The sequence below is a fragment of the Anguilla anguilla genome, chromosome 2, assembly GCF_013347855.1.
Source record: "Anguilla anguilla isolate fAngAng1 chromosome 2, fAngAng1.pri, whole genome shotgun sequence".
Classification (NCBI taxonomy): domain Eukaryota; kingdom Metazoa; phylum Chordata; class Actinopteri; order Anguilliformes; family Anguillidae; genus Anguilla; species Anguilla anguilla.
The window spans coordinates 30,061,092-30,086,647 of record NC_049202.1 but is presented as its reverse complement, the minus strand read 5'-3'; the positions used below and the strand labels follow the sequence as shown (position 1 = coordinate 30,086,647).

The 25,556-nt window shown below is 39.5% G+C and overlaps 1 protein-coding gene across 7 annotated transcripts in view; it reads right to left on the bottom strand.

Annotated features, from left to right (window-relative positions):
- Positions 1 to 25,556, bottom strand: part of srcap (Snf2-related CREBBP activator protein) — a 121,389-nt gene that overhangs the window by 41,407 nt on the left and 54,426 nt on the right. For 6 of the 7 annotated variants that reach the window (XM_035404436.1, XM_035404437.1, XM_035404435.1 and 3 more), the window contains 11 exons: positions 24,908 to 25,085; positions 23,378 to 23,514; positions 21,036 to 21,205; positions 18,539 to 18,731; positions 18,294 to 18,430; positions 11,121 to 11,307; positions 9,864 to 10,033; positions 3,819 to 3,976; positions 3,120 to 3,365; positions 2,641 to 2,805; positions 1,478 to 1,651 (listed from right to left, as the gene is read on the bottom strand). In XM_035404436.1, the coding sequence (XP_035260327.1) occupies positions 1,478 to 1,651; positions 2,641 to 2,805; positions 3,120 to 3,365; positions 3,819 to 3,976; positions 9,864 to 10,033; positions 11,121 to 11,307; positions 18,294 to 18,430; positions 18,539 to 18,731; positions 21,036 to 21,205; positions 23,378 to 23,514; positions 24,908 to 25,085 (1,915 nt within the window). The remainder of the gene's footprint in view (positions 1 to 1,477; positions 1,652 to 2,640; positions 2,806 to 3,119; positions 3,366 to 3,818; positions 3,977 to 9,863; positions 10,034 to 11,120; positions 11,308 to 18,293; positions 18,431 to 18,538; positions 18,732 to 21,035; positions 21,206 to 23,377; positions 23,515 to 24,907; positions 25,086 to 25,556) is intronic. The other variant, XM_035404438.1, reaches the window with a different exon arrangement.

Here is a 25,556-nt window from a genome sequence, read left to right as displayed (position 1 = left end):
ACTTACCTATTTAAAAACACTCAATTTCAAAATTAACATATATAACCAAAATATTTTGAGCAGTAATACTTACATAGCGATGATGAAATCTTAACTGTTTTCAGTAGATAGAGAAAAAGACAGTAAATCAATGATGCCGTTCTCTCCGCTTCTGTCTTACTCCAGAAAACAATGCACAGCTAGGTCTATCAGCAAACATATGGCTTAGCTATGCTCAAACGTCCTCAATAATAATATTTTCAAAGAAATTATGAAAAATCGTTGATAACGTTTCGTCAGGTGCAGTGTCTTTTACTGCTACCACAGAGTGAATGCGTAAGTTAATGTGATGATTAGAAAACTTTCGGTTACGCTGAGCTATAAAACGCTACTCCAAATGCAAAATTAGACGTTATATATCGTTAAAAAGCTTATACTGTCGCCTACTGAATAAATTAATTGTCAATGAAGTCACGTGTGGTATTATGCACAGCTATTTTGGAAGGTACCCAGGAATCACAAATGCGCGTATATTTCACAAACGGATTGTCCAAGACAATATGACCACTCAGTCTCAAAAGGGACATCTCTATGCGTAAAACCAATGGTAAGGTTGTATATTTATTCAATATTTAGTCCCAGATATTGACTGTAGAATTACATGGTATGATTTTTGAAAACTTTGTCTTGTTTATTTCGTTATTCAGTGAGCACCGTTTTCACTGCTGTATTGGCATGTCTTAGGGTTGTTGTTGGGTTTATCTTGTTGCTATGACGGAACACGAATTTTCGGTGGCGAAGGAATATTTTTATTAATGCAGGGAAGGGGTGCTTGCTGAATGAATGACCAGGGTGGCAATGGGGGCACGGCGAAACTCCGTATTCGGCATAGTTGTTGTGAATCGTCTACTAATGAAACTAAATTAAAGCGTATCTGTTTTCAACTCATACTTTGGTTGCAGGAGCAATGAATGTCTGAGTTGAACGATCTAGGAACGCCGGCATGCTGCTCACTCGGGGTTAAATAGGGTACCCCCTAAATGGGCAAGGATTGGCCAGATTTGGCATGTGCGTGAAGAGGTTAAAAAGTGCATGTGTAGTTTTTAATACATTTGTTTTGAGTGAAGTAGGTGAGTGGCTTGTTTCATTTACAAAGTACCAACTAAATAGTAAAAAAAAAAAGAAAAAAAAACTTTAAGTAAATAGATACTTTGTATACTCTGAAGTTTCCTTGTATCTTTGAACAGTATCATAAATATGTCTAATCATTTATCAGAATAAACCATTTGAATTAGATGACAGCCTCAACACCTTTTCAGGATAAAAAGTGAAGCATTTCAAGTGCCAGACAAAAACAGTTTCAGAACATGTAGCCCATTGTTTGGCCAGTTTTAATTTAGAAGTTAGACTGAATAAATAAAAAATATCACAACTCTAAAATGTTTTAATATGGTAATCTAGCAAATTACCCTTAAATGCAGAAGAGACAGCATTGTACCTTGTGCAGTGTTGAGAGGCAACGCTAGACCAGGAGGTCCAGAGGGGGCTGGCGGAGGGTGAGTGTTGACTGTGCTGCCCCCTCCTTGACTGACCGTCTGAATCACAGCCACCTGTGTTGGCTGGCTGATCAGGTGGTGCTGCCCTCCACTGGATAACAGATGAACTACATTCCCTACAGAGTTAAGGTATCACAGCTTAATGCCTTCCAATGGTTTCAATTTAAATGGGCTGCATTTTTTGTTTAAAAACAAACCAGACAACTGTTTGCTGCTCACATCTGTACATTTACCAGGAGTATTTGAAAATACAGTAGAACCTTGGAGATTATGAATGCATCAAGAATTATGTCGTTTGAAACACTGAAGTTTGTTTGTAACAGTTAATGTGATGTGAAAATATAAAAATGTAAATTTACATCCTTCATTGTCTTGGTATCTCATTACAAGTGTCATGTCTCCCTACACCACTTTTGTAAAATATACAATTTATTTTCAGTGACCTACTTGCAATCTTTGGCTTATTTTGCAAGCCAATTGATTTTGTTCTGGTCATTCTTTATAGACAACATAGTATATTCTTTATCAATATGTCCCTTTGTCTAATTTAGACGGCATTTCAAGTATTTTTTAATCACTTAGTGTCACTCATTTTGGTTTAATGTCTGCGTTTTAACATGAGTGATAACGCTTAATATTGATAAGGCATTCCTGCATATGCTACTTCCAGTTTCATACCGTCATTAGTTGACCAATAACTCTAACCCTTGTTTGTATCTCTGAGGTTTTACTGTACATTATTGGTTCTTATTTTGCTGATGAAACAGGACTTAGAAACAAGAACTGAGAATGCAAAAAGTTCTCCAAAATAACAGACAAATCTCCTTTTTAAAATGCACCAAGATGTCTTTAGTTTGTATTCTTGATTGCTTCATACACCGACGATCATGACACCCGAACCCAACCAAAAAATAAATAAAATAAAAATAAACACACACAATGGTAAGTTGGTAAATGAGGAACAAAATCTACTATGATGGTTTGTGAAGTGCAATAGTGTTAATATAAAAACAAAACAACCACAAGATCAGATGCAGAAGCACAAAACGCATGCAGTCACAAAGACAGGCAGAGAAAACAAATTATCACAGCCATCAGCACTGACCCTGGACGGGGCGGGGCTGTGCCATAGCGACTTGGTGGAGTTGGGCTCCAGAGAGAGTGAGCTTGTTGCCCTGCAGCTGAAAGGTCACCGGTTTACTGCCCTGGCAGGAAGACACAGGCCGGCCTGCCAGAGAAGCCAGCTGAGCGATGCTGACTACCTCCCCAGCTGAATGTGAAAGAGACAGACAGGAACAACTTGTCATTGGTATAGTACAAGCTCTTCTGTTATATGCATTAACATGTCATCACTTCATCAGGCAAATAACTGGTATGTATTTTTTAAAGACTAAGAGAAATTATGCAGTACAGTTTCATTTTTTTCAGTCATGATGAAAGAATGTGTGCGGGCCTACTTTTGCAAACACACACATGCACACACAGCTGTCTTGCTCTTGTTTTGCTGTTTTACTATGAAACAGACAACTGCTTAAATGTAGACTGCATTATTATTGAAACCCTGGTAATATGAGAAGTACGCACAAGGCAGACGGGCTTGCATGTCTGGGCTCAGTAGAACCCTCTGTGTCATGGCGCTGGAGGGTGGCGGACTGAAGGCTGGTGAAGGGGAGGCCCCAGAGGCAGCAGGGGGGCGCACACACATAACAGGAACAGGAGGACCTTGCCGCACAGGTGCACCTGACCCAGCACACATTGTTACTGATGCAGGAATGCTGAGAGGCACTGGGGGTGGTGGTAGGGTGGTAGCAGCTACTGTGGACACAGCAACTGTGCAGGTGAGAAAGTACTTGCATTAGTAGGTAAAAGGATGTGATTTACCCTGTGGGAAACTGAAAATACCATTAAGAGGATGGGGTACTAAGAGGATGGGGGGTGACAGCCACCATGACAAGACTAATGTCCCTAATGCAAAGCTGGTCCTTCAGAGAAAAACCTCTGTAGTAGTTTGAGACCAGCATTTACTTTTTAAAAATGGAAATACAGTAGAACATAAGGATCGATCAGGAATTGAGGTCAAGCAGCCTTGAAAGTGATTTCAAAATACTACACAAAGAATTAAAAAATTGTAGCCTTATTTTTAAATGGGCTACTCATTTCATAGTTAATTTTACCTAAAACAGTAATCAAACATGCAGTTTAAGGACTTCAGGAACCAATGTGACCTCCCTAACTGTCCATATACATTCTTGTACTCTACTTTTCACTGCTTGGAGACCCTACCCTGAGGGGCTGGTTGTACAGCTGTGGCTGATGGGACCGTATCCAGGCGCACAGGAGGTCGCGGGGCAAGAGAAGCCCCAAGATCAGGACCAGGGGGCCGGGGGCTGTTAACAAGTAACACTGTGCGTCCGTCTGTCTTGGGCAATGGCTGGAACATCCTGTCAAATGCAAATATGGGTTACAAATGCCTGATAGAACACTACTGCACAATATATACACCATATACATAAAGATGCACACACCCCTTTTACTAAGTGTAGAAAAATACTGCAGACTGTTACAGTCTGAGGATGAGCTCTGTTCTCCTCTGCACTTAAAACCAGTCTTAAAACCAGTCCTAAAACCAGACCTGAAAACCAAAGCTGTAATAAAAGAAAATGAAAATGACCACAACCTGCTCACTGGCTGAAACCACTCCCCAATCCGAAACCATGATTGCTAATAGAAGCACATGATCAGCATTGCCTATGAAGGAAAAATTAAAATGAAACTTGAAAATTAAAATGAATGATTATTCAGCCCAAAGTTAATGGCCAATGTTGTGCATTTTTAAAACAACTTAAGGTAGATAAGATCTCAGTCAATTTAACTACCCCTCTCCCTCCCTCCCAAAATGATTGGATAGATTGGATAGACTTCCAATAATTTGTTTAATTGTAAATAAAGCCAAAGGAGGCTATTTTGAAAGAAGTTGTCTAAGATTATTTTTCAGTGAAACTCATTTTTGTGTTATTGTAAGTAGAAATTGAAAAAAATATCAATACTTGGTTGTTTTATTTTTATTTTATTTTTATTTTTTTACACCTTAGGTGGAGAACAGTTAATATATGTGCATTTATTATAAAACCAAACACAAGTGGCCCAATACTTCTGGCCAGTACTGTATATTTAATATTACATGTCATGATCAGGTTGCAGCTGTGAGTTTTAAATATTTTATTTTGTAAATTTATTAAACAAGGATAAAATATTAGTGCATATGCATGTTCAACCGTCATTCTAATGTAAAGATACTTATAAACATTGTTCTACATGTGGGTAAAAAAAGATGTAAACCACATTCAGTTAAAACTAGCTTTCAAGCTCCTGACAGTGGTCCAGGAAACCTTCATTAAGACAGTGGGGTGTGAGTGGGGTGGCAAGCAGCACTAGCCCATCTCGTTAGCCAGCTAACAGGCAAGCAAGTCTTAATCACAGGTGTTGGTAACAGCAGTTGCAACTTTTTAAAGAAAGGGAAATTCCAATGCATAATTTGTAGCCATCATAGAAAGAGCTGCTGTGAGAAAGATTCAGCACCGTATGCTCCGTTTATACCGTTTATATCTGAATTTAAAAATGAAGCATTTGACCTGAATGAATAAATTAAAGATAGGCCGATTTATGTAATGAAACAATCAACAATGAGACAGACCCTGCATCTTCTCATAGCTACATGCATTGAGAAAGAAAGAGAATCACCAATGGCAGACGACGACCTGCTTCTGCACCATGTTACTTCCCAAAAAAAGACAAAATTAGATAGTGCTCACTCTAAAACTAAAATAAACTTCTGAGCACAATTTGCAAGGTGGCAAAAACTTCAGCAGTGGGTGGAGTTAAAGTCGGATGAGGAGCATGCATTGTATCTACTGGACAAAATTTAAATTTCATCAAATAATTACCTAATCTTTCTTCTCGCTTGCCAATTGAGTTAGCTACCTTCAATGAATTTAGTCACCAAAGTCATTAGGTAGATATTACTGTTAACATTACTTCATTCAGCTGCTCGTTCTTGGAAAGAAATGAATGCTACGCCATTTTTGTGGTAGGTTAAGCTAGGTAGCTAAGCTAACGTTACCTGTTGGACAGATCACTTTAGCTAGAACCGGCTTGAACCCTGCTTAGTCATTAGTTATCAGAAAGGTCCTACAGTAAAACATCCAGTAGAGCACCAAATTGGGGCTAGGTATATTGGGTAACTCTTTAGTCTGGGATAGAGGGTAGCCTTGGTCAACAATTTGCTTATATAAAAATATATTTCGCTAGCACTAGCTGTCATGAACCATCAGGTAAATAGCAAACTTTAGACTAGGTAGTGAATTTAGCAAAACCATCACTTCATTAGCAACAATGAAAAAGATTCTGTTGTCTTACTTGGACACTTGGAACTGATATTTTCAGTGTAGTTAACATTATGCACGTCTGTAACACTGTAATTCTGCTTGGCGAGGAGTTCTACCTAGAAATGTTAATGAACGTTCAGGACAAGGTATATGGAGAAGCAAGAGGGTGGGGGTGTGTCTTCTCCTCTCTGGGCAGGGCCAACGGGTGTAGTTGCCTGCTGCAGCTTTAACAATCTACTGTTACACAGTTAGCATGCAAAGTAGCTAACGTCACCATTGACTTATTATGGCAAGTGCCATTTCCTTTTAAGGGTATCCATTCCTTCGTCTGACCTTTGCAATCAGACCAACGTTACATACTTCACATGATAGAGCTTAACAACTTAGCGCACACTCCCTAGAGGTCGGCACACTGGCATGCCTAGATTGTTCAACTCAGACATTCATTGCTCCTGCAACCAAAGTATGAGTTGAAAACAGAAACGCTTTGTTTTAGTTTCATTAGTAGATGATTCACAACAACTATGCCGAATATGGAGTTTCGCAGTGCCACCATTGTCGCTGTAGTCATTCATTTAACAAGCACCCCCTTCCCTGCAGTCTCATCATTTTGGAGAGATTTTGGATATGTTTCTGGACCCCTAGATATTGTAGACCACTGTACTGACGGAAAGCTTGTAATTCCCACTTTAAAAATGATGCAACAGTGAGTTCTTGAGGCAAAACAGTTGATTTGTAGTGAAATACGTGAATATGCTGTGATTTACAGCAATGCATAATTTAGACATTTTGGATAGATTTGAAGTCAATGGGCACACTGCTTAGTTTTTGCTTCATAGATCTGTAGTAGTTCTACATATCCACCCTTAGATTTTATGAACTTTTGGTCAAGGAATTTCTGATCCAGGACATGTATAGTTTAACCTGCTGTATATATGCAATATCTCATTATTTCACTGCAAACTAAAAAATAGCAAATTCATTTTTGATTTTTTGCCGAGACAATTGCATTTGTGGCAAGAGAAGTGACTGGTCAATAACGTTAATCCAGTAACAGTGAAGCAAAAACTGATGTGGAACTACAGTAGTTGTTTGAGAACCATAAGGGAAATGAAGGTAGCCATAAAACTAATTAGCTGCTACTTGTTTGTGACAGTTAATACCTGCCAGCTAGCGAACTAATAATGTTTCATCTATTTTTTTTAAGAGGTGAACGTTTGCATATTTTTATTCAAACAGACTCAATAATACAGGCTGACAGACTGACTTAAAATTTAGGACAGTTTACTGACTCAGTAAATAAATACAGGCTGTTTGTGCCATTTTCTGCACATCCCCACTGCCAGACAATAGTCAAGCGTTGATACCCAGTGAGAAGGAGTCCGTCTCTCCCCTGGCCCACTATTTAGCACCTGAATGATGGCGGCGGGGAGAAGGGATATTATTCTCTAATTCTTATTCTTATTCTCTGGCGCATCAAATATTATCAGCAGAATAATATTTAGCCATGCTGGCTAAACTGGAACATTTATAGAAATGTTTATTAATGTGCACTGTCCCTGTAAAAATAAACTGAATAAAGTAAAGTAAAGAATAAACTATATTCACATTGTAGGCTACTGTAGGCAACCATGGGGATAAACCAATATAACCAATTTATTTGAGGAAAAGGAATTTCATGTTATTAAAACAGCAACAACAAAAGACCACAAATACTACGCTAAGCACTACAGCAGGATGAAAGAAATCCAATGAAATTTGCTGAAATAAAAAACTAGAAATACCGCCTTGTGGTTGTATGCCTCCGCCAACCAGTAGCCAGTGCTCTGTTTGACCGTTTGGATATAAAATATCATCATTTTATCATATTAGACATGTGTGAAACTTTGTCATAATTAGCATATGAATTCTTGAGTTATGGCCAAAAACGTGTTTTGTGAGGTCACAGTGACCTTGACCTTTGACCACCAAAATGTAGTCAGTTCATCCTTGAGTCCAAGTGGACGTTTGTGACAAATGTGAAGAAATTCCCTCAAGGCAAAAATATGTTTTGTGAGGTCACAGTGACCTTGAACTTTGACCACCAAAATCTAATCAGTTCATCCTTGATTCCAAGTGGACGTTTGTGCCAAACATAACGTTTGTGCCGTGAAAACATAATGCCTCCAGCCACGGCTGTGCCGTCGCAGAGGCATAAAAAAAGGAACCTGTGTGATGCAGGGTGAAAGGAGATCTCCAAATGAAATTTAGTTAAGATCATTTTAGTTACTTGCAGATCTCTTTTCTGCACATATCTTTGCCGGTCTCTCTCAAAGGTGTCACAAAAATATTTTTCTACGCATCAATATATAAAAATAATTGTCTATTTCAATAATTGTTTATTTCCCCATATAATAAACGAGGAAATAGATGCTCACAGGAGAGACATGATTACAAGCAATTTATCTAAAATAAATTAAAAACCTTTTTACTATATAGCCTACTTGCAGCAAACATCAGGGAGAATTGGTATATATGTAACAGTTCTTGGATTTTGCTCATTTACTCAGAAAATATTTATAATTCGGCTACATTCATGACTTGATCAAGTCGGATAAGTTATGCTGGATTTTTACTACCATTACAGTAAATTACTGTACATCAAAACATCCAAGCCTATTGTTCTGCAAAATGACATGAGGACACTGTAGTGACCTGTGAATGAAGTTATGTTTATTGTCCCACAGCATTGCAAAAGGAGGCATTTATCTCACCATTTTAAACAAGATTAGGTTGTCTTACATGAAATAATAATAATTAAATAATTAAAAATAATTTTGCCATAGCCTATTTATGCATTAAAAACAAACAAAACCAAATAGCAAAAGCAAGTGGCCTACTATACAAACCAATCTGCTGTGCTTATTATAAATGCCTGTGACCAGGTGGCTGTTTCTTTTCCATTAATCATTTGGTAGAGGACTGAATTGCGTGTACAATCCTGAAATGGCTACTGTAGCAGCAGTGTACAAAAATATATTGACATTTATGAGGAATTACATTTACACCGACTCTCCCCTACATCCTAAGTGAAACTAAGGCCCTGTCCACACGTATACGGATTTTTCCCCGTCCGTTAAAAAAAAAAAATCCTATCCACACGACCAGCGTTTTAAAAAATATCTCCGTCCACAGGAGACGCTAAAATGACTGCCGCATGTCCAATACACCAATTGCCATGGTAACTGATGCGCGAGTTGACGTCATGACGTCAGCGTTTTCATAAAGCTCCGTTTTTCTTGTCCACACGAAGACAAAGAAACCGGAGTTTTGAAAAATATCCACCTTGGAAGGCGTTTTCAAAAAGCTTCGTTTTCAGTGACCTAAAACTCCGTTTTCGTGTGGACGGGAGGCCAAAACAGAGGGAAAAAACTACGTTTTCAGAAAAATACGTACGTGTGGACAGGGCCTAAAATGGATTACATTAGCTTTTAGTCAGTGCTCAAAACTAGAAATTCTTTGAATAAACGTTTACAAACACAAATTTCACTCAAATACACACAAAAATGTTATGAGTAACAAGAATAGCCTGTCCCTATTTACAACTCGTCACTAAAATGGATTTTCCTCTCCTTTCCCATTAAAGTAAGAGCCGCAGTAATTTGACTGCAAGCTGCTGTTCTAATTTGAGTCCCACGGTCGAAGTGTTAAGAGTCAGATATGATGATTTGAGTGCTCACATTTGCCACGTGGTGGTTGTTGTACAAACAACAAATAGTTCCTGTGTATAAATAAAAAAATATATATGCAAATTTGCCTCTGACAGCAAGATCTCTCGGGGTGGCAGTGCCAAATAGAACACTAAACAACTGTATATGTATTTTTCTTGTTTCACAAATTCCTTGATTCAACAAAAAAAGGATTTTGATACTGTTAAAGTATTAAAATTTTACTGAATAAATACCTGTTGACCTTCATACGAACAGGTTTGGGTCGTGGTGGTGGATCTGGGGAGTCCATGATTTCTTGCACCAGCCTAGGTGTTACCTTCCTGCGAGGCAGGAAGACATCTGCCTGATATCGGGACACACGTCTCTCCAGGTCCACCAGATCAAACATGGACAGGTCACAGCACTGGGGAGAGAAGTAGATCAGCGCAAATAAATATACTGTACAATTTGCACAGGGGACAGTATACAATATTCCATCTGTTACAACCTGGTATAGGGTCAGACCGTAACTGGGTAAATGATAAGAGGAATGAGTAGGGATCACTCGGGAGCGGCTGAGTCACGTGCGACCTAGTGGTAGAATTCGGTATTACCGGTCCGGTCCGGTATTTGGCTTAATATCAAACCGGTTAGAAAATTTTTACATCGGCCCAACCCTACTGCATATCCAAATATAACTGAATGCTGTCTCGGCTTCGAAGGTTACTGGCTTTGAATGCTGAACTTCAGACAGTTAGCAGATAGTCAAAAACTAAAAGCCCAAATAGCATACCCCCTACGGAGCGTTAGATCTCCACCCAGATTAGCTTCAAAAACAGTAAAGGAAAAAATAACAAAGCAAAATAAGCAACTTATGTCACGATAGAAGGATTTTTGGTCCAGCTGGGAGTACACTAACTAACTGGAGCACTATACGGGGAGCAGAGGGCAAAACATGAGTCAAAGTCAAAAACGAGCGTACAGTCAAACACGAAATCCAATCAGCAAACGAAGCAGAGGGGCTAGACAAGAATCGTAATCAAATACGAGAGCGAATGTCAAAAACACAAAATGACGGGGAAAACAAACTAGAAGGGCTAAGGCAAGAATCGGAGTCGAACGAAACGAGTCAATGGTCATACGCAAGATCAAATCAGCAAACAAACCAGAAGGGCTAGATGGGAATCGGAGTGAAATAAAGGTAGGGGCAAACAAGCCAAACAAAGCAATTTCTCAACACACCACACCAACTACGAGTTCGAAGAGCTAGTCGCTGCTGGTAGGCAGCAAACGGCGGCTTTTTCAAGCCAAGCACCTGGATACGACGGAAACAACCAATTAGAACCAATGACAACCAAAACTAAGAAAAACACGCAAAAGTAACAAATGTAAACACAAAATTATGACTGGGGCCAAAACACATGCATAGCACATCTGAGGGGAAAGATGTGAAAAAGCACTATCAGAGAACAGCTTACTGCCTATGCTTAAACTTGAGTCCCAGTACTCACCTTGAAAGCAGATTTCTCAAGAGCTTGCAGCACAATGGACGCAGTGCAGAAGAGTATGGGAGCTGTGATGAAGGGCGAGTGTATGGGCCGGGGGTCAAACAGGTCAGGGTGGTTGCACACTTTTCGCAACTGCATCAGGATGTTTATCACGGACATGAAGTGTCCACTTGCCAGAGTCTCCCGAGTCCTGACAAAGACAAGTTAAGAGAGTTAAGAGGAAGCCATGCAGAAAGGGATCGAGATGTATAGAGAAAGGGGGAGAACTCCTAATCATTAATATGGCTCTGCATAAATTAGTTAAAGCTCCATTTTGATGGGACATAAGTACATTAACAAGTCTTGACCTTTATTATACAGATCTGTAAAAAGACCCTCACAAACAAAAGGTGTCAATTCTTTTCATAAGTCCCCACTTAAAACCGACTTCCTTTAGTTAGTCAGTCAGTTATTTAGTCTAAACAGTCTTATAAAGATTCTTTAAGCCAAGCAATCAAATATCTTTTTTTAATTGCTCACGGGCTGACTCATCTGCAGAGTAATCAATTCCACCACAGGAGGGGTGCACAGCCCATCATCCAATCGACACATATGCACATGTGTATGTATATACAGTTGCAATAAAAATAATTCAACCCCTCTAACCCATAACATGTCTTTGTAATGTGAATAAAATTTCATGACAATGTATCAACTAAGGCCTTTGTAAACAGAAATACATGTTTATTAGAACATGTTCAAGTGATTTTGAAAACATACAGCTGAGTTTACTATTTGTTATAAGGAAAAAAAATGAAATTCTCTCCAAAAAAATCAACGAGCAAATTATTCAACCCCCCAAAATCAGTACTTTGTGGAACATCCTTTAGCTTTTATAACTTCCAATAAACGCTTCCTATAAGTGCTCACAAGCCTCTGACACCTCTCTTTTGGAATCTTGGCCCTTTCTTCCTGTGCAATTCTTCAAGTTCACCGATATTCTTTGGTTTTCGTGACGCCACTGCTTTCTTCAAATCTCACCAAAGATTTTCAATAGGATTTAAATCTGGGGACTGAGAAGGCCAGTCAAGGACATTCCAAGATCGTTCCCTGAACCAAGCTTTGGTAGACTTGGATGTACGCTTGGGATCATTGTCTTGCTGGAAAGTCCAATGATCACCAAGCTTCAGCTTAGGCACTGAGGGCATAACATTCTTCTCCAGAATGGCCTGGTTTCAAGGAATCCATGGTGCCAGTCACACGCTGAAGATTCCCAGTACCAGAAGAAGCAAAACACCCCCACAGAAGGACTGACCTACCTCCATACTTGACTGTGGGGATGGTGTTCTTCTTGTCATAAGCTGCACCTTTCTTGTGCCAGACATACCGCTTATCCATGGGTCTAAACAATTCCAGTTTTGTCTCGTCACTCCATAAAATATTCTCCAAAAACTCCATAGACTTATCCAAATGACGTCTTGCATATTCAAGTCGATTTTTCGTATGCTTACTGGTTAAGAGTGGAATGCAGCGAGGTGTCCGGCCATGAAGGCCTTGCTTGTTCAATATCCTTCTTATCGTCTGTACTCATACTTTTGTTCCAGCTTTCAAAAGGTCATCCTGTAATCCTTGGCAGTTGATGTAACTTTACTCTTCCTTCCACGTCCAGTTAAGTTTATTGCTATTCCATGACTTTAAACTTCCTTATGATGTTGCCAATTGTGTCTCTTTGAACTTTCAATAACTTGGAGATCTTTTTGTATCCATTGCCTTTTTTATGCAATTAACTAATTTCTTCTCTTAACTTTTGAGAGAGCTCCTTTGTCTTTGGCATGTTTGCTAGTCAGCTTCAAATTGATGTGAAGTGCATCAGTGGGATCACAGGCGAAGCAAACAGTATCATTATGGATTTCCTAAGGGCTTAAGTGTGTTTCCACAAAATTTAGTCACTACAGACCAGCAAATATTTAAAAAATGGTGATATTGAATGGGGGTTGAATATTTATGATATGGCTGAAATACAAAATTTACATGCTACTCGGAAATCTTAAAAAAATACATTTTTATTTTGAATTTTAACAGAACACACGTGACATACATGTTGTTTTTTTTAGTTTCAAGTCTCCCAAAAAGCATACATTTAAAAATATTTACAGTTTCCAGAGGGGTGGAATAATTTAGATTGCAACTGTATGTATGCATGTGTGTGTGCATACATTATATATATATATATATATATATATACACACACACACACAAACAAACACACACATACATATATACATACACATATGTATACACACACATATGATATATATTCAAATATGTATTACAATTATTATTGTAAAGTAAATTAAAGCCGCAAGCGGCGTTGGGAGGGGTCCAAGCATTGGCACAATTGCGCCCTCTTTGGAGCGGTTTTTAAGTGGTTTTGTCCTCATGATCATATACCTTCACCCAACATATCTACTGCATTGCCATGGATGTCTCCTAGCCGCTAGGCGTAAAGGCCTTTACTATGCTGTAACACTAAAGGCTGTTTTATACTTCTGCATAGTACACGTAAAAATGGGTCTGTGTAGGGGCTGTGCGCAATGTGCGGCATGTGCGACGGTTGCAGACCACGGCCGCATTGAAGACGCAGACCTCCTCAAGAAATTAAAAGCGCGTAGTTAGTAACCAGTGCCCGCATACGCCGTAAAGAAGATGATTGGTTGACTGCTGACATGAGGTCACTGGCATACGGCTTTGACTAATAGGTTATAACAGTTGATTCATAAAACCGATAGGCAACGTTAAATATGCGACTAAAAGCACTTTTGTCAGGTGAATGTCTTCGTTGCAACAAGTTACATCTAGCTGAACATTTCTGTGGTCATTGGTGCAGTATTTAGTAGGTTTGGAAATATGAATGAAGGTGTTGTCTTTTGAACTGACGGTCAGTAACACAATCTAATTACGTGGCCTGCGCAACCTGTGCAATATGCCGCACAAATGATTTAGCCCTTCACGAGTGCCGCACACAACGAAAACTATGCAGCCTACGCAAAAGTATAAAACAGCATTTAGATGGTCCAGAGTGTATGTAGAGCTGCAGCGCTTCCGCGCCGCAACTAAAATAGGCGTCAAACACATATTCCAATCCATTGCTCAGCTTAGCAGAGAATGCACATTTCAGAGCGCCTCAGAAACAGATAGAATAATAACACATAAATACACATTTCAAAAAATAAATACAACATTGAGAAAAAACGAAACAAGACGAAATATCAACTTGCGACCTGCGCGCAGAGCAGCCTACCGTTTTATTTAGACATTGGCAGATGAGAAAATTTTTGGTTACGCTGACCTATAAAACGCTATTCCAAAAGCAAAATCAGACATGTTATACATCGTTAGAAAGCTTATACTTTCACCTACTGAATAAATGAATTGTCAATCAAGCCAAATTGTACGAAAAACGGCGACAACGCCGTAAGCAACAGGAATCACAAACGGATTGTCCAAGACAATATATGACCACTCAGTCGCAAAAGGGACATCTCTACGCGTAAAACCAATGGTAAGATTGTATATTTATTCAATGTGTAGTCCCAGATATTGACTGTAGAATGACATAGTATAATTAAAGAAAAATTGTCTCGTGTATGTCGTTATTCAGTGAGCAGCGTTGTCACTGCTGTATTGGCATATTTTAGGGCTAATGTCGGGTTTATCTTGTTGCTACGGAATATTGCATAACATTACATTACAGGCATTTGGCAGACGCTCTTATCCAGAGCGACGTACAACAAAATGTATTACCATAACGAGGAACAAGTGTGTCGAAAACCCTAGAGGGCAGTAGCCTACCGCTCTAAGTGCAGGGAACTACCTTGTTACAACCCTAAGCTTACAGTCAATGTAGAGATTAAATTGAGAATACGATTTCTCTCAGCATAATGACGGATTTAAAGACTAAATGAACTCGCCCGATATTGTCTTCAAATGGACCGTATTATTTATTTAGACATTGGCAGACTACAGCATAAATTGCGTCTTTTGTTTATATTCAATATTAGTAATTGCAGTGAGAAACTGCAGCTGTAGGTCGTTATGTTATGGTAGCAACGGAACGAAGCGGACTATGAGGCTACCGTCATTGTTTCATTATACCAGCGTGTTTTCGCGCGTTTGCACAGAAACTCAGAACCTATCAATAAAATGGTTTAGCTATTTCTCAGCATAATGACAGATTTAAAAGTTAAACGAACTCACCTGACACTGTCTTCCAATGCTTCTCGACGGTCAGACCGTCCCCTCACTGATAAAAACTAGACCCTACGGCAATAGTTAAGACGAGTTAAGTCACCTACGAAACAACTACCTAGTTACAACCCTAAGCTACAGTCGATTTAGAGATTAAATTAAGAATACGATTTACAGCATAAATTGCGTCTTTTGTTCATATTCAATATTAGTAAATGCAGCGAGAAACTGCAGCTGTAGGTCGTTATGTTATGGTAGCAACGGAACGAAGCGGACAGTATATGCATTAGGCTACCGTCATTGTTTCATTATACCAGCGTGTTTTCGCGCGTTTGCACAGAAACTCAAAACCTACCAATAAAATTGTTTAGCTTTTTCTCACCATAATGACAGATTTAAAGACTTAACAAACTCACCCGATACTGTCTTCAAATGGATCCATGCCAAAGAAAAGTAATTATTCATCCTCTCAGAAAGCTTTTACTTTTGGTAGCCTATCCTAGCATGCACGCTAGGTGGCACTGTCAGACCGTCCTTTCACTGATAAAAACTAGACCTACGGTGTCGGATTACTTATTTTTCCTTAATGTTTTACTTAAGGGTTAATATCCTTTTACCTAATTAAGTGCGTTGCATAAAATCCCTCAAATGTTTTCATCAGGTAAGGGTGTTTCATAACAGTTTTAATGCATCTCGGTGTATCGTGTTGCGGTAAAAACAGGAGAATCCCCACATAACCATGGAAATGATTTGGATTTCCCTGATGAGGCACTAGATAAACAAATTCACTAATGTTCGTTTTTTTAGCTAGATTAAACAGACAACATTTTGAAATGGAGAGTAAATGACAAAATCAAAAATTGTCAGCAGAGGAAGATCCTAACTTGCGATTAAAAGTCTCCAATGTCATAAAATATTGGTCAAGAAATCCCAGCTACAACTGGCCTTCATATGTTGTTTGATATATACTGTAGGTATATATATTTATTTGTAATTTTGTATGGCATTCTAGATTTCCAAAGAAGCACGTTCCTGTTGAGTACTGCTCTCTGTTTTTGGCATAACCTCACAACAAGTATGAACCCAATACAATTTCAGATCTGACATGCACCTCATAGTTTCACTGTCAAGAAAAAATCACTAATCTTGATTTTTACAGATATCTCAAACTGCATATTGATGTTATTCACAGATTATTACAACACTTGGTCATCTTCTATCAAGGGTCCATGTACATGTAAATTAACCAATCCAGCTCTCCTTAAAATCTTTGAGGACTCAAAGGTTGAGTTCGATACTGCATACTATCCGTACTCATACTGTGACATAAAATCTGAATTTAGTTTGTTTACACAGCATAGTATGTTTGTTTTGGGTACGCAAAAAGTTTATGGAATGTATACTACGGCTATGTTAGAAACTTCCTACTACTTGTACTTACCATACTAACTGACAAGTAAAATAAGTATATAGTGTGTTCCTACGGCATAGTATGTTCAGTTTCAGTAAGCAAAAAGTAGCCATATGTATACTAGATTAGAAAAAAATTCTGAGTATGGTAAATGGACTGCATTTATATAGCGCTTTTATCCAAAGTATGCAATCGAACTTACTCAACGGTCAAGAGACGCCCCATAACACATCGCGGATGAACGTCCATCATCTGTGCAACCAATTACATGGTGTTACTGCAAGGAATAATTTCTTTTGAAACAACTATGACAACAGCACCATCTAATTTTTAGGGATAGTTATGAATTTTTTCTATGCAGCCCGATTTCCAACATCACCCACGATGTTGTCGATCTATAGTCCAGCCTTCGCATCATACCATCCATAGCTCCTGCTAGTGAGCCGTAAATTATACCAAAAGTGAGGGGGGCAACCTTCATTCATACTCAAGACCACTTAAATATAGCCTATTCCCCACAGTTCACATTCAGTGAACAGAATCCCTCATAAAACATAAAAATGTTGAAGTCAAATTACCGATGGTTAGAAGACAATTGACCATTCCAAGTTAGGGGTGGGAATCGGACGTGCACAACCCCGTGTTGGGTGCCAAATTATTATTATTTAAAGAAATTAGCAAGCTAGCACTAAAAATTCTAGCCAAGTAAAGACAATCTAGCTAATGGTGTTGTTGGCTAGCTAGTTTCTAATGTTGCTAGCTCACAACAGCAATGCTGCCTGGATAGCCAAGGCTGTTAAGCAGGTATAAAACCTTTTTCATGTCTAACAGGATTTAAAAGCTATAAGCTACCCTGACATGCTCGGATCAGGTTATTTGTGATGGAGTGCTATACTGTCCACTGAAAATTCTCCCTATTAGTCTGACTGTACTATAGTAGTTAGTTCTTCAGTCTCCCTTCCCTCCTGTTTTCGCAAAGCTGGGATCACAGACACACTGTTTTATATTGTATAGATCCTCCGAAGGCTACCTAGTCCCTCCCTCGCTTCCCTCTTGGGGTGCTCGCTACATCTATGGCTGGGATGCTGTAAAAACATATTCCCGCTTTTGATCCAAATAGTGTATATGCCTGCAATTGCAATGAAGCCCCCATGTAACGCAGGCCACTGGTGGTACTAACGCAGAGCTAAATATAAATTTATAATAAGCTCAAAGAAGTCTTTCATGGATTGGAAATATTTTCACACAGAGAGGCTGCAGTTGTTACAGCAGCACCCCAAGTTCACAGGATCCACTGTTGATTTTTTGAGAATTCAATCAAGGGAGAAATGTATAGCATTTGACTATTATTTAAAATCATACAATTGTGAGGTTGTAAAATAAAAAAGGCTAAACAGCAATTTAATCACATGAAAAAGTTGTCCTTTTGGAGAGCTGTTGGATAAGTAATAACACAATGCTTCTGCATAGGCAGATCATGCAGCCCAGTAATCACGGCTCTTCCCTGCACATAAAGAAATTGAGCTCGGGTAACTCACGAGGCTTGTGCCATGAAGTCATCATAAAGGAACCGCTGTCTTTTGGAGAGACGACAGCGCACCACATGCTCATACTTCTTGGGCATCTGCTTCTCCACGTCGGCCTTAATTCTTCGCAGGAGAAAAGGCCGTAGGACCTGAAGGGGGACAAATTAAAATGCAGAATATACGTATATGATCAAACAACTATAACCCCAGAGCTGGGACACAATTTGTACCCAGCAATGTGCCAAGAGCCCTACTACCTTGTGGAGCCTCTTGACTAGGCCTTCGTTGTACTCCTGGCTGCCCTCGATCATGCCAGTGAGGGGATTTGAGAACCACTCTTTGAATTCACGGTGCGACTGGAAGACGTGAGGCATGAGGAAGTGCATGAGGGACCACAGTTCCATCAGACTGTTCTGCAGGGGTGTACCAGTCAGTAGCAGACGCCTCTGACTGTAGGGAAGAGGAGATAGGCAAGGTTACAGCTGTGTTCCAGATTTTAAGTTTACATTTCGCAACATTCCTTAGAGTACAAGGAACAAGGACTTTTGCAAACGTCTGAAATGTTCAAAATAGTCCCCACAATAAAACCACTAGTAGTCGACATAATAAAATTGAACTATAATTAAATGGGCCTTCTTACTGTCGCTCATGACCGCTCATTTCACAGTACTATTCTTTCCTCAAGCTATCCCAGCAAGCTGGGGGACACCGACGGCATCCAACAAGCTTATTTAATGCTCTTTATTCGCCTCTAAAAATTCAGCTCCACTTGAATTTTCAGTGTCCCTTGTTTTAGTTTTCCTCTAGTTGTTGCACTCAAATCTTGATGGGACTGAATTTTGTTAAAGATACTTGTGGCCAGACTTGCGGCACAAGTATATCCTTCTCCTCAAAGTGTAAAGCAAACATGAAAAAGAGGTAGCTAGGAGTTGCTGCAGACCTGGACACTCACAACCTCAGAGCTGCAGTTAGCCAAAGAACCCTCCCAGTACTACGGTACTGAAAAGCTAATATTAATTAGCAAGGTCTTTCTGCCTTGTAATGAAGTCACCCACGCACTATGGGGTAGCAGAAGGTAAAAAAAAAAAGTTCTTTGGTTGGAAGCAGGAAAGCTGCTAATACACCAACCCTGCTCTTTCAGCAAGAAATGTTACACAAGTACTCAGCCTTTATGTACTATATCAGATTTTCAGTGGGTCAGATTTTTACATACACCTTGTTAGTATTCAGTGGCATTGCCTTTTAATTGCTTAACTTGAATCAAATGATTGGGGTATAGTTCTGGGTATTGTAGGAAAAAACACACTGGAGCTGATCGGGAAGAAGCCTGACAGGAACCGAAAAACTGGGAGTAGTAAGTAAAATATAGTGCAAACATTAGATAATAAGCCCTAGAATGAATTTCACATCACTGATACACATTTACTAATGAATGTGTTAACCGGGCATGACAGATCACTCATTCCTGTTAGTGTGGGGGAATTGGCTTTATATAAAAGTTTCTACTGGTCTCTCTTAACCATGGATTTCTCTTCTCTCAGTATATTTAAAATAATTACTGGATATTTTTCTTGTATACATTGGGAGTCATTCAAGATGACCAGGTTTAGCATTGTTTTTAAGAAACAAGCATGAAACCGTCCAGACCCACGGCGCAATGTGAATTCTGACTGATATAGCCAGGGCAATATTTTCACTGGAGAATTGATACCGCCTTATAACGTCAAAGTCCCAGGTCATTTGTGAATGGTTGAAATGGATTTTGAAAAGAGACACACCATGCTACAAGCATAATAACGGCAATGACTGTGCTGTGAAGTTTAGGTAGCAAACAACAAGGCTGAATCCTTTTGACAGAATGTACATAGAAACTATACGGTCAGATCGCGTAGTTTCACTCACTGTGGCCAAGCGGAATCGATAACATTTCAGAAAATATATAACATTAAAAGAGTTACTTCAATGTTCTACTGGGAGTTTTGCCGTTTATTGAGGGTGTGACAGAAAATTTTGGTGGCGCTCACTGTAAACGAAAGTTTTTCACATTTACCGTTCGATTGAGCAAGTACCATGCGCAGTACATTTTTATGGGTTAGTGCTGTCAGATTGTGCTAGCTACTTTACATGAACCTTGTACGGCGATCAATAAAGGCTAACAGCACAGTAGCAGTTACTGCTTGTCACTTGTACCACCACTGCAATAAACAAAAAAAAGGCTACAAACTACCTTTTCTATGAGAAATGTGTTGTCGAGCTCACGCGCATACACTGCTGGTGACATACAAGCTGTATACCATGCCAAATGTAATTTTGTACAGAAGGGTTTGTAGTACACAAACACCCAAACATAGGAAAACATTAACATTTTGAGAGGGGTTTGACGACTAAGTCAGACAATCTAGTGGAGGTGCACGTGTGTAGTCATTGTATTCCCTCTATAATGCTCAGCAATTGTTTTGGTATACACCAAGTGACACAAAACCTGTTAATCTTTAAATGGTGCTTCTCATTTTGTCCTCAGTATCAGTAAAGGCATTAGCCAAGTTTGTGCACCGCTCACTGGCGAGTGATGCATTCAATAAATCACCACATCAAGCACCACTCGCAAACTTGGGTTAGTTTAGAAATATGATAACATTCATTGTCCCAAATCTGAGAGATCACTGCATTAATATTTAAGCCCAAATATGGGAGTATAACCACATGAAAATACCATGAAAAGCCCAAAACTGCCCCTCCGATTCCCCTTCGAACCTGTTGAAGTTGAGTAAGCTCTGCCAGCGCTGTGATTTGAAGTTCTTGATGTTTTGGGCCTCGTCCAGAATAAGGTATCGCCATGATTTCCTCCGAAAGGCTTGGTGATCTTGCAATACCAGTTTGTACGAGGTGATGCACACATGGAATGCATTGGGCTTTGTCCAACCCTATAAGAACAGATGAATGCACAAATAAGGTTCTTATTCCATGACAAGATGCACTAGGCCATACTCTCATTTTGGATTGTAAAGACATTTAGGCCTTCTAAATGGACAAAAGAACAAAATGGGTCCTTTTGAAGAAAAACAATAGATGATCGTTGACTAGTTTATTTGTTTGCATCCAACGTGGGGCTCACCATGTCCAATTCCCACCCTAATTTGGAATGGCCAATTGTCTGCAACCACCGCCACATTCCTGGGCGAGCCCCACTGCTAATTTAGTAATGTATGCAGCCACAGTCCTCCTCCCAAACTTTAATATGTATCTTTAACAGTGTCCACAGGCACCTGACTGACCAGTGGGCAGGAGGGAGGGAGGGTGTCGCTACTAGACAGCCAAGGAAAACAAGACTCCTAAACCAACTAAACAATCCTGTATGCTGGGCGACGCAATCACCGATTGTGTGTTGACTTATGGAGCTACTAGCCACATTTGGCACCAGCATAGTCCTGATTCCAACAGAGACTGCAGGGCTCATCCATGCACCACAGTGCAGTGCCTCAATGAGAGACCCAGCAGCAATATTCTTTTTTTAAATAAATAAAAAAATCTCCCCTGAATTTTTGCCTGGACGCGTCAAACTGATCCACTGTTCATTCAGCTATATTCAGACCTCTGACTGGTTTATGGACACACTTTTGACGTGGTTTGCAAAGCTACACTGGAGGTCAGCATGCTGATGGAGCCCGAAGGCATTCAGTGATTTTGTCAGGTATCGGGGCCAGTTTTTTTTTTAATTTTAAACAATTTTTAATCGCTGTTCGGTTGGGTCAAATCAGGTACTAAAGACCTGTCTTGCATAAGCACTGTTAACCCAGAAGTTTACAAATGCATAGCATAGCAACACTTCCACCAGCCGTTAATGAGGATTGGAAAAAATGTTGCTAAGCTTCCAGTTTTTGTAGGGTACAGCTATGCTCAAATAGCTGCATATAACAGCCGTATTTGACAGCACAGGAGCAACAAACGTAATTAATGTCACATTTAACAGAAGGAAAAACAGCACTAAAGCTTGGCGGCTAAGCTGTTCTGATAATTTTGAGCATTAAAATATGAATTATTCTTCTAATTTACAAAATTATACTTTATGCGAACACTGAAAGAACGAGGAAGTCACTCCGGCATTTTTGTTTCAGAGGTGCAAGCGACAAGCTTATTGACATCACGTTTAACAGAAGGAGAAACGGCAGTAAAGCTAGCTGGCTAGCCTGTTCTGATCAATACAAACATTAAAATATGCAAGTGACATATAATTTCTTTTAATGTTTAACAAAAGAACAAACTTTTTTTTTTTTTTTTTTTTAAGTGTGAAAGCTCAGATTTAATTTCCTAGTTGAGCAGTGGAACTTGATAAAAACTTGAAGCTTTGAGCCATTGTTAACCGTTAATAGCTATCCCTATTGGTGATGTTCATTTATTTTTTACGTGTTGTACAATACAGCATTTTATTTCAGTAACTGAAATTTGATAAAAATCCATACTTTCATACTGTTAACCCTACAACTAACTTTTTTACATTAGGTGCAAATGTCGCAAGGGAATGTGTTACCTGTTAGAATGCCAAGTGATCATATCTTTCTTTTTTATAATTACATTTTAAGAAATATCCCATAATGATTAATGAATTATCTTAACTAATTTAGAATACACGTGGCAAGAATCGAGTCATCCATCCAGGAAAGCTGTTGGATCGGAAAAAAACTGAAACAAGCTGTGATAGTAGTAGGTTGCCTGTGGTATAAAGCTAAACTGTGAACTCGCTTAGTGAACCCAAAAATCCTGGGTTTATCCCAAAATGCTCTTCCACGTTTACATCTGCCTGCTTCCAAGTAGTGATGTGACTGGACCCACTACAAAATGACAGCTTCAGACAAGGTCAAAGTTCAAACAATTTGAACTTTGAGGATCACAACTTGTCATTTGGTGATGCTTCCAAGTTGGGCATCAATGCTCCCCTCCATAGGAATTTAATGGCCAGGCCATACCAGGAATTCTGATGCTGATCATGTGAAAGCGGCCTGTAACACTGTAATTTTATAGGTTTTATCATCTTTGGTGTTTTTTCATGTTTTATCTGCTATGCTGCCTTAATGACTTCTCAGTTTCATTGACTATACCTGTCTCTTCAGTTTACGCTCCTTCTGGCTTCCATAGTAAGTCAGAATCTTGAAACCAGGACACCAGCGCTTCAACTCCATCTCCCAGTTGAGCATTACACTGGTTGGTACAATGATCAGGTGAGGACCCCAATTACCTGAGTGACAGAAAGAGAAAAGGAGAGAGGTCATTTTTGCTTTTTTAAAGAGCAGCTGTCAAAAATGCATTACGTGGGGTAGAAACACAAGGATTGACATATTTCATGGCAAGCGGGCATTGTGCAGGGATGTATACTACATTCCAGAAGCAAACATGGCCAGGAGGGACTGTTAGGTAGTTCACTCAGTAGAAGCAATGTTTGACACATGGGTGAGCACTACGGACTCAGATCAAATCCAACCTGTGGCAGTGCAGACTATGACCAGCAGCCCTGCAAGGGCCTGCGGGGACAGCAGTGTGCACTGCTCAGCACATGCTCCATGTGCGCGGCTTGCGGCTCCAGTGTTAAAAGAAGCAGCTGGCTAGCACTAGTCTTGTATTAAAAGTACACAATTTTATTCAGTTTCCATTTCACAAACAATCTTTTTGTTATTATTCATCATGGGTACAGGGGGTGCTCGCAGTACATCAAAAAACTAGAAATACCGCCTCGCGGTTGTATGCCTCTGCCAACCAGTAGCTAGTTTGGATATAAATTATCAGCACTTCATCATTGTATCCTATTAGACATGCGTGTGAAACTTTGTCATAATTAGCGTATGAATTCTTGAGTTATGGCCAAAAACATGTTTTGTGAGGTCACAGTGACCTTGACCTTTGACCACCAAAATGTAATCAGTTCATCCTTGAGTCCAAGTGGACATTTGTGCCAAATTTGAAGAAATTCCCTCAAGGCATTCCTGAGATATCGTGTTCACGAGAATGGGACAGACGGACGGACGGACGGACAACCCGAAAACATAATGTGGAGGCATAAATACATGTTGTATGATACGACACAGGAGAATGAGTTTCCTACACAAGAATGAATGGAAATTAGAGAGGATGTGTTCTAATGTGTAGTTTTAGATCATCTTAGGGGAGATAATAAGCCATTTAAAAAGGAGTAGTCTTAAGCAAACCAGGGAACACTAGCCTAGCCTAAGCTCAAAACACGCACAAATGCCACCTGAAAATAGCTGTGCAGAGAACAATGGGAGAAATACTCCAAATACAGGTGTGCCAAGCTTGTAAAGTCATACCCAAGAAGACTCGAGGCTGTAATCGCTGCCAAAGATGGCTCAACAAAGTACAGAGTAAAGGGTCTGAATACTCTTGTATATGTGATATTTCAGTTTATTTTTAATAAATTTGCAAAAATTTCTAAAAATCTGTTTTGTTTTGTCATTATGGGGTATTGAGTGCAGACTGATGAGAATAAAAATGAATTAAATCAATTTTAGAGTAAGGCTGTAACATAACAAAATGTGGAAAAAGTGAAGGGGTCTGAATACTTTCCAAAGGCACTGTAAGTTAAAGCTACAAAGTAACTTTTGTCCAGGACTTTTTACCTTTTTCACAGGCAAGATGAGCCAACAGAGCAATGGTCTGGATAGTTTTTCCCAGCCCCATCTCATCAGCCAGGATACCATTCAGCTTCTTTTCATACATGGTGACCAGCCAGTCCAGGCCGATGTGCTGGTATTCCCGCAATGTGCCGTGTAGGAGGAAGGGAATGGGCGTCTTCACCTGCAGCAGCACAGTGATGAATTTAGCATCATGTCAGACATTAATCTTAAAATTAGGCGTATCCTCCAACCTATAATGCTTAACCCAATCAATTTCCCAAACAAAAGTGAAGACCTTTGATTCACTCTGGATTTACTCTGTTGCATTAACATGACAATGGTTAGTGACCTCCCGTAATGTTTGGGACAAAGACATTCTTGCTGTTTTTTTTTTTTTATATTTGGCTCCGTACTCCACAATTTTAGATTTGTAGTCAAGTCACGTGTGGTTAAAGCGCAGATTATCATCTTTTATCAAAGGGTATTTTTATGTTTTAGTTTCACCATGTAGAAATTCCAGCACTTTTTATACATAACACTCCTCATTTCAGGGCATCATCATGTTTGGGACTTAGTAACGTTATGGAAATGAAAGCAGTTATGTTTAGTACTTTGTTGCATCTCCTTCACATGCAATGGCTGCTTGATGCCT